General features: G+C 48.1%; 1 protein-coding gene across 11 annotated transcripts in view; it reads right to left on the reverse strand.

Annotated features, from left to right (window-relative positions):
* The window catches only part of SLC8A3 (solute carrier family 8 member A3), a 162,457-nt gene that overhangs the window by 134,025 nt on the left and 14,989 nt on the right, over positions 1-13,443 (reverse strand). For all 11 annotated transcript variants that reach the window (XM_070065152.1, XM_070065150.1, XM_008248556.4 and 8 more), the window contains exon 2: positions 5,616-7,461. In XM_070065152.1, the coding sequence (XP_069921253.1) occupies positions 5,616-7,399 (1,784 nt within the window). In that variant the 5' untranslated portion in view covers positions 7,400-7,461. The remainder of the gene's footprint in view (positions 1-5,615; positions 7,462-13,443) is intronic.

The raw sequence follows: 13,443 nt of genomic DNA on the forward strand, positions 1-13,443 counted from the left end.
TCAGGACAAATCCGGGCCAAGGTCATGGCCTACTGAGGGTTTCCTGAAGCTGCAGGTTCTAGTGACTGGATGTCTACCGAAAGGCAGAAAGGGATCTTGTTCTTGGCATGGAAGGCAGATGGAAACAGAAAGGGAGGGATGTGGCGGGCAGAGAACCCTCACTGCCTCTCCCCTGCTCCCGCCCTCCCTGAGCCTGGGGTTTGTGACTGGTCTCAAGCAGTGAGAGATATTCTAGAGATAAGCAAGTCTGCTGCGTGGCTGCGGAGACACTATCCCACACCTGACTGAGCCAAAGTGAAAGGAGAATGCCGACTGGGAAAGTCAAATTGGATATTACACAAATTGTACCCTGGCAGGTTTTGATGGGCAGATTTCTCTGGGTTGAAACATTACAGAGAGAGCAGCCCTGGAAGAGCATGGCCTTCAATACTGAATGGAGCAAGACCTAAACCGCAGCTGATCAGCATTCCTCAAAGCTGTCCCAGCTCTCTGTGTCACCTTTACTTGCTAAGGAATCAACTCAGAGAAAAGATTAAAAAAAAAATGTCTATGGGGGCAGGCGCTGTGGCGTAGTGGATAAAGCCTCCGCCTACAGTGCTGGCATCGCATATGGGTGCCAATTCGAGTCCCGGCTGCTCCACTTCCAATCCAGCTCTCTGCTATGGCCTGGGAAGGCAGTGGAGGATGGCCCAAGTCTTCGGGCCCCTGCACCCACATGGGAAGACCTGGAGGAAGCTCCTGGCTCCTGGCTCCGGGTCAGCAGAGCTCTGGCCATTGTGGCCAATTGGGGAGTGAACTAGTGGATGGAAGACCTCTCTCTCTCTGCCTCTCCTATAACTGTATAACTCTGATTTTCAAATAGATAAATAAATATTTTTTAAAAATGTCTAGGGATCCAATATTTTCCTCCCTGAACAGTCTCAAGTGAACCAAAGGTTAAAAAGCAGTCATGCTGTGTTATCACTCTCAGTTGAGGCAGTCACATCATGCTCCTGGATTCAGAACGTCAGAGCATCTCTCACTCAAGAACTGCCTTGTCCTTTCTAACCCTTTACTGATGGATAAAAATAAAATGGAGAATCCAAACCAGAAAGGGGGGTGCGCATTACATTGGTAGCTTCTAAAGTCCTTTCCAGCACTGTCAATTTTTAAAACACAAGATTAATTTTATTTACTTGAAAGGCAATGAGAGATGCAGGGAGGGAGGGAGGGAGAGAGGGAAAGAGAGAGAGAGAAAGAGAGAGAGAGAGAGCTTGCATGCACTGGTTCACTCCCCAAATGGCCTGGAACTCCATCCACGTCTCCCATTTGGGCTGCAGTGACCCAAGGACTTGGGCCATCTTCTGCTGCTTTCTCGGGTGCATTGGCAGGCAGCTGGATCAGAAGCAGAACATCTCGGACTCCAATATGCAATGCCTGTGGGTGACTTAACCCGCTGCTCCACAAGCTGGTCCCCCAACCCCAAGTCTTTTATGCCATCTAGCTGTGTGATCTTGGACAAGTCCCTTTCCCTCCCTGAATCTCGGCTTTGTAATTTGTGAAATAGGAGGTAAGGTATCTTCCAGTTTTCACTTTCTGATTTGGTTGGCAAATGTACAGCCCAGTCAATACTCTGTTCTCCTTTGAAGGAGGCCTGTGCTACTTAATTATAGTAGATATTGGCATTTGCATATTTGACATCTGTGGCTTTGACTATTCCCAGGGACCCCAAAGGCCCGTGAGCTGCCATAATCTGTTATTTTGCAGAGGCATGCTGTGAGCCCGGGATAGAGACGCCAGTCATTTTTTTAATGAATGGTATTAGCATGCGGGCAGAGCCCATAACTCCACGAGGTTTTGTTACTGTATGCTGAGTCTGAAAGGCCATAATTCTCATGAAGTACTGTAGTGGCAGTCACAAAGGTGGGGGTTCTTTAGGTCATGAAGACATCAATAGCAGCCCTCTCCTATGTCAAGGGCTTACTGTCGCATGGGTGTACCTTCTCCCACAGCACCCCTCCCTGCTGCTTCCTTCACGAAGGTCACTTTGGAGTGTCACACACACACACATGGCACGAAGCTCCCCTTCCTCTGTTACTGATCTACCTCTGCCATCCCACTCTGATTTGTCTGGATATTTGGATCCTCTCTCCCCGGGAGTAAGATCCCTGAATGCTGAAATGCCATCTTGTTTTATTCATTTATTTTTTCCTGTATCTAGTACATGGAAAATATTTAATGAATGTTGTTAACTGACTTGGCACCTTCTATGAGAAGGTACAGTGCTAAAGGTGCATTTTTTTCATATTTATATGTAGTACTTATCACTCCCTTGCATCATTATTTTTATCATTCCAACAAAAAATCCGGGACTTGGATACATGAAGTGGCTTCATTAAAATTTATATGGTTGCTGAATAATGGATTCACAACTGTGTCAGATTCCAGTGTTCATGCTCTTCCATCCTACTGCACTGCTAAGGACATCTCTGAAGGAGTAAACATACAACCAAACAAGTGATTTCATGGACCCAATATTATTAGTAGAGCTCCAGCCTGATTATATAACTTGATGATATGTCGAGGGGTATGGTGAGGACAAAATATACACTACTACCAGGCTTGGTAGTCAAATAAAGCTACACAAAGAGGTGGGATTAGAAAATGGAATTGTTCCAAGTTCACACAACTTCTGTCCAAGTACCCTGAGGGTTTCAATTTCAGTTTCCAGATTGGTGTACTGCAATTAGCAGGGCCTCAGGGTAGGAGTGGGTTCTTGCTAGGCTGGGGTTGAAAGTTGGAACTGGAAAGCAAGCATTTGTGATTGAATTAGCAAGCCATTTTTGAAAAGCCACTTTCTTGTCTGCATCTCATTGTTTGGTCAAGAGTTTTAAAGCCTTTCCACTCTAAGCTGGGACTAGCAGCATCAGAAATATTGCAAATACAGAATCTCAACGCCTAGCTGAGACCTTCTGCATCTTGGCAAGACCACCAGGAGAAAAGCAAGTTAAAATTTAGGAAGAAAGACTCCAGAAAACATTCCAAAGTCCTTTCTAGCTCTAATATTTTATAAGTTGAGGTTAGGACTCTCCTTGGTAACCAAAAATCTAGCATGTTCATTGATTACGGTTCCACAGCGATCCAAGTAGCTTGCCCATCTCATAATGTCTTCTGAAGAATATTGTTAATTCATCAATATTACTATTAAGGGCCTCGTTTGCTCAGCACACATCATCCACCAGGTACACTGCACACAGCTGAATCATCATCACAGCTCTGCAAGAGAAATAGTATTTATTTTCCCCATTTAACCAATGAGGAAGTGACCTCCTAAGTTGATAAGATTTTCCCAAACCACATAGTTAAATCTGTAATAGAGCCAGAACTCTAATCCAGAGTACTTAGAACCCATGGCTTTTCTGCTTACATAACACTGCTTCAAGTTGGAAAATTACAATTTGTCAAGGGCAGGGCCACTAGGTGAGGACAGAGTAGTGGGTTCTGGACTCATTACTCTACAATGAAGAAGTCTAAAGGGATAGAACTACACTAGAATCTAAAGACACAATGCAAAGAACAGATGGAAGCACAGAATTGTTTACCAAAGCCTGGAATATCTGGATTAGGATCTTAAACCTCTGGAGGTTGACACGCACATAGAGTCAATGTCACCTACATGTGATTGCTTATCAGGCTCACTTACCCCCAGGTACTGCATAAACTGAAGCCCACATGAATCTGAGGAAGGTTTAGTCACATCAGAGATCACAGGCATATGAATAATTACTAAGAGAATAAGGAAATTGGAGCCCAGTCTCTGCTCTCTCAAAAACTACCTTCCCTGCCATCAGTAGACAGGGTACCAAATCAGAGGCACCCTGAGGCTGGCGAATTGCAGCAAATTTGCAGCAAATTTTGTGGTCTCGGTGTCATACGATGCCGACTGACATTACCACAAACATGTGTGAAATTTCAGAGTTTGTCTTCCCAGTGGGGCCTGTCCTTCATTTGTATGTATAAGCTCTCTCCCCAGAGCATATATAAATGGATAGTATTCTCTGGAAGACACAGGTTTTTACTTACGCTAACAAATGATTATCCTTCCCAGCAAAATCACTAAACAGAGCCCTAATAAATCAATTTGTCAACAGCTATTTTCCTTCAGCAGACAATATCCCCTGTTCCATTTTTGGCTTAATACAAATATGACCTACACTGAGCACCTGTGTCAATGCTCCAGACAATCCCAGATCGGGAAGGAACTCCAGAAAGATCGCACCCTGCCTCCAGGCAAGGAACATAATGTTATTCCCACTTTGCATGTGAGACAGGTAGTTCCAGAACCACCAAATGACTTGCCCAAAGTCACATGATTAGCAAGGGATTTGAATTGGGGCAGGAGCAGAGTCCCGGGGGTCACTCAGCTCCATAGTCAGCAGAACCCGCCCTTTTTGAAGAAGGACTTCTAGGACACTTCTTCCTGTGTCTGAAGATCCCTCTTTCCGGGGCGTTCCTTCCCTCCCTCTTGTAGAAGCCGTATGGTTTCATCTCAGGTTCTCAAGGCAATTGCACATCTCCCTTTTTGTACCCTTCACAGCATCTGCGGCTTCTCCTTGTTGCTTGTGCAAACCAACAGGAATTCAGAGACAGGCTCCCCTTTCTCATCTCCATCCTACTCGGCCACCCTAGAAAGTCTACCATCTCGTAGGCTGTAAATCCCAGGAAAAAGGCAGTCTGTTTTCTTTTTCAAAGCCCTCCAGCTAGGAAAAGAACAGTACACCCCATCTGCAAGAAGGCTCACTGGGGGAGACACTGTAGGGTCACAGAGACACCTGTGGTCTCTGAGAGACTACATGTATCAGTAACTCAAGAAGTATCTCAGGAGAGCCAAGGACTGTGAAAGATGACCCCACAGAAGATGGATTTTTCTCCCACAGTTCTGAAAAGGCTTCTTCTTCACTGCGTGGCCATATTTCAGAGTTTAGAGCCGAGACTGCCCTGGGAGCACTACTTCTCCAACATACCTCCAGGACACGAGTCAGACCGGTCCAGCTCACCTAGGCTGGGGAACCCTGCACTGTAAAACAGCACACGGGCCTTTTAATAAATTTTACAATTTCCAAGGTGCCTGTCACTTGGCTATCCAACTGCAGAATGGGACCAGCCAATGCCGCCTGTTCCCTTGGGAGTGTCCTGAGTGGGCTATCCCTACCACAGAACAGAAAAGACTGGTTTCAAAGTTCAGAAGCTTTTGGTATGAGGTGGGCAGAAAGGAGAGGCCTAATAAGCAGCTTCCAAGCTCCTGTTTAGTCACAGAACCCTCCAAATTCCGCTATCACAAAATACTGGTCAAGCCACACCCCCACCGGCCATCATTCAGTGGACAAAGTATCCTGTACCCAGAGGCCCTGTCACCAGATTCCTTGTCCAGCCACAATTTAACGAGAGAAAACTGGAAGGGGGTTTGGAAGCAGAACCTGGCCGGTAGTGTCTGCTGATCCCACACACCTGTGACAGAACCAAAGTTTGATGTTAGCACAGACACAAGCAAGAGCGTCCGAAGAAGGGAACAGAGGGACAGAAAGAGAAGGCAAGAGATGGAGTGGGGAGGCGGAGAATACAAAGAGGTCACTTACACAGTCTCGTCATTCTGGAATTCCAGCTCCCCGTATGTGTCTTCAAAGTCCTCACCACCACCCTTGGCTGTCCCTTCCACTGTCCTAAAGGGGACGATGACTGTGCCCCGGGCACCTGAGGTCCGCAGAACCTTGACCTCCATAACACCAATACTCTCACTGACGTGAACAGTGTCACACTCAAAAGTGAAGATGCCTGCATGGTCATCATCCAAGATAGTCACTGTGGCCACACAAGGGGACGCTAGGACAGCTTGAGGCAAGGGAAGACTGTTGAGCATGGTTGGAGGCATCCCCTCCTCCAGCTGCTCCTCCTCTACGCGGACGTTGCTCAGCCTCACAAAGAAGTGCTCGTCTTCCTCGAAAATGTCGTCATCAATGATGCCCACGGAGAACTCCTTCTGCGTCTCTCCTGGCTTCAGCACCACGGTGCCCTCAGTGAACTCATAGTCAGCCCCGGCATTGGCAGAACCATCCTCTGTTTTGTAGTCCACATACATGGTCTTGGACATGTCTCCCCCTTTCCTCACCACTGTCAGGAGCACGGCCCCACAGTTCTCCAGACACTGGTAAGAACATGGGTCAAAGAAGATCTTGGAGACAAAGTCCTCCGGCTCGTCGGTGTGCACCTCACTCATGCTGGACGCCTTCTTGGCTTGTTCTGCCGCGTGCTTCTTCAGGATGTTGCCTGCGCCCGTCATCATGCGGGTGGCCTGGATCCGGTAGAAGGCGCGGCTCTTCTGCTGGTGGGAAAGGGCATAGTAATTGGCCATCTCCACCAACTGATCCAAGTCCTTCTCTGGATGCTTCTGCTTCAGATCCTTGAGAATCCGGATCATCTCCCTGCGGGACTCATCCACTTCCTTCCCTTCCAGGGGCACCAGGTTCCCATCCAGGAAGTGGGAATTCATCATTTTCCCATCCATCTCAATGCCCTTGGGGTGCTCACCCTCAGTCTCTATGATAATTCCCCGGTGTTTATCTGTGCGGTACTTTTTGTGCATGTATTTGTAGAACAGCAGTCGTTTATCTGCCACCCAGGCCAGAAGGACACACACCGGGAAGAAGAAGAGAGTGAGGAGGCCTTCCCAAACCTGAACCACACCAGGGGAGAAGACTGCCAGGATCATATAGAGCCAGATGTAGGCAAAGATACTCCAAGCAGCGGTGACGAAGAAGACTCGTAAGTGCTTGATCTTGCGTGTCTCTCCATCCGGGATCACGTAGACACAGATGCCAATGATAATGAACATGTTGAAGGCTGCGCTGCCTACAATGGTGGAAGGTCCCAGATCACCAGCAATGAACCCGTGACCACACACCTCAATTAAAGAGAGGAGTATTTCGGGAGCGGAGGAACCCAGAGCCATAAGAGTCAGGTTGGAGACAGTTTCATTCCAGACCCGAATCGTGGTTGTGCTGGTCTCTCCATTGGGCTTTCTGATAGTCACCTCTCTCTCCTGAGAGGTGATGACCTCAATAGATGCCATGAAACGGTCAGCAATGATGGACACCCCTAGAAACATGTATATCAGGGCTACGAAATAGACAATGACCCTGGCAATCTTGTCCCCAAGGGAAGGGTTCTCCGGATACCAGATGGGTAGGATGACACCCTCTTTGCAGTCTGATGACCCCGAACAGGACTCATTGTTCTGCCCTGTGCCGGGCACATCCCCTGAGCCACCAGCCTCTGCCCGAAGACCGTTCAGGAAGAGCACAAAAGTAACCAGCCCAAAATGGAGGAAGGCAGAGGTGAGAGGCTGCAACCTTAACCACGCCATACACGAGACTTAGCCGCTGGCTTCCACCGCAGCACCAAGGGTCCTCCTGACAGGCCAGAGACCTAGGAAAGATCAGAGGGGCAGGAAAAGGCTTGAGAAATTGGGTCAGCAAAGGGTAGGTTCCCACCAACACAAAAGGAGGCTTCACCTTGGGTGATACAAGGCATGAACTTTGGGGCAGTACCTCACTTGGAAAAACAGACGTCATTGGGAGGCACCAATTGCTGTTCTGTCCTCAAAACTATCAGCTGGGGAGACAGAGTTAAAGAATGGCTTGAGATAGCTGGGAATACTGGTAATGGAAACACAAGTGATACCCTTCTAGTCTTACCTTCCAACCCCAGTGCAATCTGTGAGACTCTCAAGACTCAACTGAAGACAGACCACGGATAAGACAGGCCTGCATCTTCACTGCCACTGAAGCTGTTTCTAGGGTTCTCAGCCTTCCTTGTTCCATTATCATCATGCTCGAGAATTTTGCATAAAATAAGTTTGGGGCAAGGGTACATACTGAATTACATTACCATGGGTTAGTCCCCCAAGAGAGAATACTTTGCTCTGTGTGTAGGTTAAAAACTTTCTCCCCAAATTCAAAACTTCGGGAGGCGAGTGATGATTCTGAGTGTGGGAAACTGAAAGAGCCCATTCACAGGGAATACTACTGCCCTGTAGCTCAACTGAAGTCCTGTACAGTGTGCCCAAGGCTGAGTCCACAGCAGCTCTAAACACGCCAACGAAATACACTCATGGATGGTTCAGGCAGTTGGTTACAGGATGATAAATATCAACCAGTAACTCCAATTCTTAACTCAAACATGGAAAGATCCAAATGGTACAACTTACTATTAATAAAGCAAATCAGCTATTGGTTAATAGAGACAAGATCTGGGGGTGAAATATAGCCTCATGTGCTGACCTCACACCACTAAAAGGTGAGTACAAAGTGAATGGAAAGAAAACAGAAATGGAGGGCCCAGTGTTGTGGCACAGTGAGTTAAGCTGCTGCTTGCAAAAATGGAATCCCATATTGGAGCACTAATTTGAGTTCCAGCTGCTCTACTGATCCAGCTCAGTGCTAATGTGCCTGGGAAAGCAGCAAAAAATGGCTCAAGTACTTGGGCCCTTGTCATCCATGTGGGAGACCTAGATGGAGCTCCGTGCTCCTGGTTTCAGCAGGCCTAACCCTGGCTACTGCAGCCATTTGGGGCATGAACTAATGAATGGAAGATACCTCTCTCTCTCTCTCTCTCTCTCTACTCTCTCTCTCTCTCTCACACACACACACACGTGTGTATACATATATACTTGTGTGTGTGTGTGTATATATATATATATATTTGTACTCTGTCATCTAAATAAATAATTTTTTTAAAAAAGAAAGATATGGGGCTGGCACTGTGGCATAGTGGGTAACAGCGCTGGCATTCCATATGGATGCCAGTTTGAGTCCTGGTTGCTCCACTTCCAATCCAGCTTTCTGCTAATGGCCTGGGAAAACAGTGGAAGATGGTCCAAGTCCTTGGGCCCCTGCACCCATATGGGAGACCCAGAGGAAAATCCTGGCTTCAGATCAGCCCAGCGCCAGTCGTTGCAGCCATTTGGGGGAGTGAACCAGCAGATAGAAGAACTTTCTTTGTCTCTCCCTCTCTCTGTAATTCTACCTCTCAAATAAATAAATAAATAAGATTTTTTTTAAAAAAAAACATTTTATGATCTAAATCACAGCATTTGTTTTGGAAATACATGGCAAGCTTATGGACAAATTCTGACTATCATTTAGAAGCTATGTCAGACCTCTTTAAATCCTTTAAGCTTGTAATCAAAGAGAAACTCCCTTTGGGACATAGTATGCCAGGTGCCTGCTATAACCAGAAAGGCCTCTCTTCCAAAGGACTCTGTGGATTAACTTGGTTTCCTGTGCCCCAGAACGGCAGCCAATGCTGAGGCCCACGTTCCCCACTGGTCCAGCTACTAAAGTCGGAGAAGATGCCATGAGGATGACTGTGGAAGAGCTGGGTGACTGAAGATGTTAGGCATCCATTTTATTTATTTATTTTTATTTATTTATTTATTTATTTATTTATTTTGACAGGCAGAGTGGACAGTGAGAGAGAGAGAGACAGAGAGAAAGGTCTTCCTTTTGCCATTGATTCACCCTCCAACAGCCACCGCGGCCGACGCGCTGCAGCCGTTGCATTGCGCTGACCGAAGCCAGGAGCCAGGTGCTTCTCCTGGTCTCCCATGCGGGTGCAGGGCCCAAGGACTTGGGCCATCCTCCACTGCACTCCCGGGCCACAGCAGAGAGCTGGACTGGAAGAGGGGCAACTGGGACAGAATCCAGCACCCCGACCGGGACTAGAACTCGGGGTGCTGGCACTGCAGGCGGAGGATTAGCCTAGTGAGCCGCGGCGCCGGCCTCGGCATCCACTTTCAATGGTTGGCAAAGCTCTCGTAACTCTGATGTGCACAGAGAGCCTCATCCCCAGGTTAGACACTCACCCACCTGCAGAAATGCACAGAGTGATTGTGGCTCCTTGCCGTGACCTCCGAGCACCCTGACGTTGTCAATGCTGATATGCCTTGTGCAGAAGGGGACAGAACTTGGACACAGCTGAAGCAGCTGTTTAATCAGGAGCCATGTGGTGATGGGAGGTGGCAGCCCCAAGGGGACGAGGTATCCACAGGTGAAGGAAGAGAGTTGGCCTTCTGGGGGAAAAGGACATGGAGCACTCGGGTTATAGCGTTATCCTGATTGATGGGGTCACTGGCGCTAGGAGAATTAATGTGGCTCAAGGTCTTTATTCGCCCTTGGCCTTGCAGACACTGGTGCTGGGCGTCTAGGAGGGTGGAATATGCTACCCTGTGGGTAGAATCAGAAGCCAGTTTAGAAAGACAAAGGAAGGAAAGGACAAAAGAAGACAGGCAAGAGGTGGTTAGTGAATGCCTGAATCCAGGTTTTAGAAATTTTGGTGGAAAATGCCCTGGGAATTCCCAGTTGCTCTTTCTGTTCCTCCCAGGAAATTGTTTCTGGCTGAGATACCAGAGGGAGAGAAGGCAGCTTCCATGACCAAGTCAATGGTCATTTCTTTGGTGCTATTGCTCCGGGCCCAGACACCAGTGAGATGGATCCCAAATGACCTGTGGCATACTCAGGTCCAGGACTCCATTGGAGACCCTGTGGACCTCCCCAGATAACAACAGATATTAATGATAGCAATTAACATTTATACGTGTTGATTGTATACATAATGCTAAGTACTCATGTAATTTTCATACCAACTCTATGAAATTACTCATGTTTTCATCCCTATTTTACATTCTGGAAACTTGTGTCTTAGTTAAGTCACTTATTCAAAGTATACAGGAAGGAAGAGTGGCCCAGAACAAGCACGCTGATGACATAAAATGTGCCTTAACCACTCCATTTTACAAAGATGTCCCACTTGGCTGTAGAACTGTGATTCCCCAATCCAGCTGGTATGGACTCAGCAGCCATGTGACTGACTGTCCCCTCACAGAAGAGGCTAGCCACTGGCAGGTTTACTGGGGGTGTCCTGGCTGCCTGCTACAGTCTCCCACCTGAACATTCTCTTCAGTTCAGTTTGACAACCCCTGACAAAAGCCCGTGCTTCGCTGAGCCTGGCACTAGACACTGGTGGGCAAAATGAAAAATCAGGCAGGGGTTTGCCCTCAAAGGTACAGTGGAGCAGGGGGAGGGAGACACACAGAAACTCTTCAATTCAAAAGCAGAGGTAAAGGCAGAATGCTGGGAGAGGACTGAGCAGGCCCTGAGCCAGCTTGGGGATTCAGGGAGGCGTTCCGAAGGAGGTGATCCCTGAAATGAGTCTTCAAGCATGAGTGAGCTTTAGTCAAAAAGAGAAAAAGAAAGTAGGAAGGGCATTTGAGTCAAAGAGAATAGCTGGAGTCCAGCAGACAGGCAGACATGGGAAAGCCCGTTGTGGCCATGGGATAACGAGGAACGCAGGGTGAGGCAGGAGGCTCGGAAGCTGAGGCTGACCATAGAAGACTCCTTTGCTCCTGGCAAGTCTTAGAGGCCAGGTTGCAAGGATGGGATTTTAGCCGAAAGGCAGTGAGAAGCCCATGAAGGGATTTTAAGCAGCAGAATGACAGGGTCTGATTTGTTTTGTAGAATAACCAATTTCACTAAAGGGTTTAGGATGGTTGTAAGGGGGCAAGACTAGAGCAGGAAGATCAGGTAGGAAGCAACTGCAAATGGAACAGACTCAGATAAGGAGGGTGAAGCTGTGGTAGGTCCACAGATGAGGACCCTCCACCCACAGGTCACATTCCTCCCTCTCAGCCAAACTGAGCACTGGTTCAAGCCAAAGCCTCTCCTCTCTGTCTTTTTTCCTGACACCCCCGCCCCCTCAGGGCCATCTGCAAGGTGTCTGTGTCCTCAGCAGTGGCTCCTGACATCTTTTAATATCACTGGCAAATTTAATTAAAGTCACTGTTCCTCTGCTCCTCCAGATCATTAATAAAACAGTGCCACCAGGCCAGACCAAGCAAATTCTCCCTCCCGCTATGCCCTCCACTTTCTCCAATGGGAACACTGCTCTGGGCCTGTCACCAGCCTGAGTAAAGTCATCCTGCTCTGCTTCTACATCTGAGCCCCTACACGGGCATCATAGCCAGTTTACATTAGAGTTTTAGGTGCAGCCAGGCAACACTGGCTCCAACATGTTAGCCAAGTTCAAGGCCACTATTCTGCTCCTGCACTTGCTCTGCCTACAGGAGGTGAGAATCAGTGCAGAGATCTTCGCTGCAAAGCAACAGTCTGAGAAACACAGGAGCTGAACTCCCTGCTCTCTCAAGAGCAGGAACACTGTAACCTCTGCTGCTTAGAGCTGATGGTCACAACGGGAACCTGGATCCAAGGAAGAAACACAAAACTGCACAATGCCTTTCCTGCATTATTATCTTTCTGAATCTTCAAGGTGAAGAAGCTACTGTTACCATAATACCCATGTTTAAATTATTCATTTTATTTATTTGAGAGGAAGGGGGAGGGACAAACTGCTGGTTTGCTCACCAAATGTCCACAACAGGCAGGACTGGGTCAGGCCAAGCCAGGAGCCAGGAACTCAAACTGGTATCCCGTGTGAGTGGAGGGACTCAACTAGTTGAGCCATGCTCTGCTGCTTCTCAATGTGTGTGTATTAGCAGGAAGATGGAATTAGGAGTCCAGCTGGGGCCGGCGCCGCGGCTCACTAGGCTAATCCTCCGCCTGCGGCGCCGGCACCCCAGGTTCTAGTCCCGGTCGGGGCGCCGGATTCTGTCCTGGTCGCTCCTCTTCCAGGCCAGCTCTCTGCTGTGGCCTGGGAGTGCAGTGGAGGATGGTCCAGGTCCTTGGGCCCTGCACCTGCATGGGAGACCAGGAGGAAGCACCTGGCTCCTGGCTTCGCGTCAGTGCAGCAAGCCGACCATAGCAGCCATGTGAGGGGTGAACCAACAGAAGGAAGACCTTTCTCTCTGTCTCTCTCTCTCTCACTGTCTAACTCTGCCTGTCAAAAAATACAAAATAAAAAAAAAGAGTGGGTGACCCTTTGAAGGCGTCAGTTTCCTTATCTGTAATGCTCAGGTTGGGTCAGACATCTCTATAGTTCCTACGAGTCAAAGACGCTTTGATTACAGGAAAACAAAGAAGTAAAACAACATATTTAGGTTGGGTTGGCCAAGAGCTGTGTGAAAGGCAGGAACACATGGACTGTAGACTCTCAAGGAGACTTCAGAGGGTCAGAGAGGGAGCTAAGGGGGGCAGGGAGGTGGGAAGACAGAGCCAAGAAAAAGTCAAGGGGAGCCTACATTCTGGCTTTGCCAAAGCCCTTGGATCAAGTCCATTTCTTAAATGACTGCTCTTTGCCCAAACACTGTGCTCGCTAGCAACTGAGAGTCAGCCATGAACAAGCTGCACCTCATCCCAGCTTTGCAGGTTTATCTTCAGATGATGATCAAAGACAACCAAGTAATTACTGGAATAATTGATTACAAGTGCATCCTGGGGAGTAAGCCCTTTTTCTTGT

Source organism: Oryctolagus cuniculus, chromosome 20, assembly GCF_964237555.1.
Source record: "Oryctolagus cuniculus chromosome 20, mOryCun1.1, whole genome shotgun sequence".
Lineage (NCBI taxonomy): Eukaryota > Metazoa > Chordata > Mammalia > Lagomorpha > Leporidae > Oryctolagus > Oryctolagus cuniculus.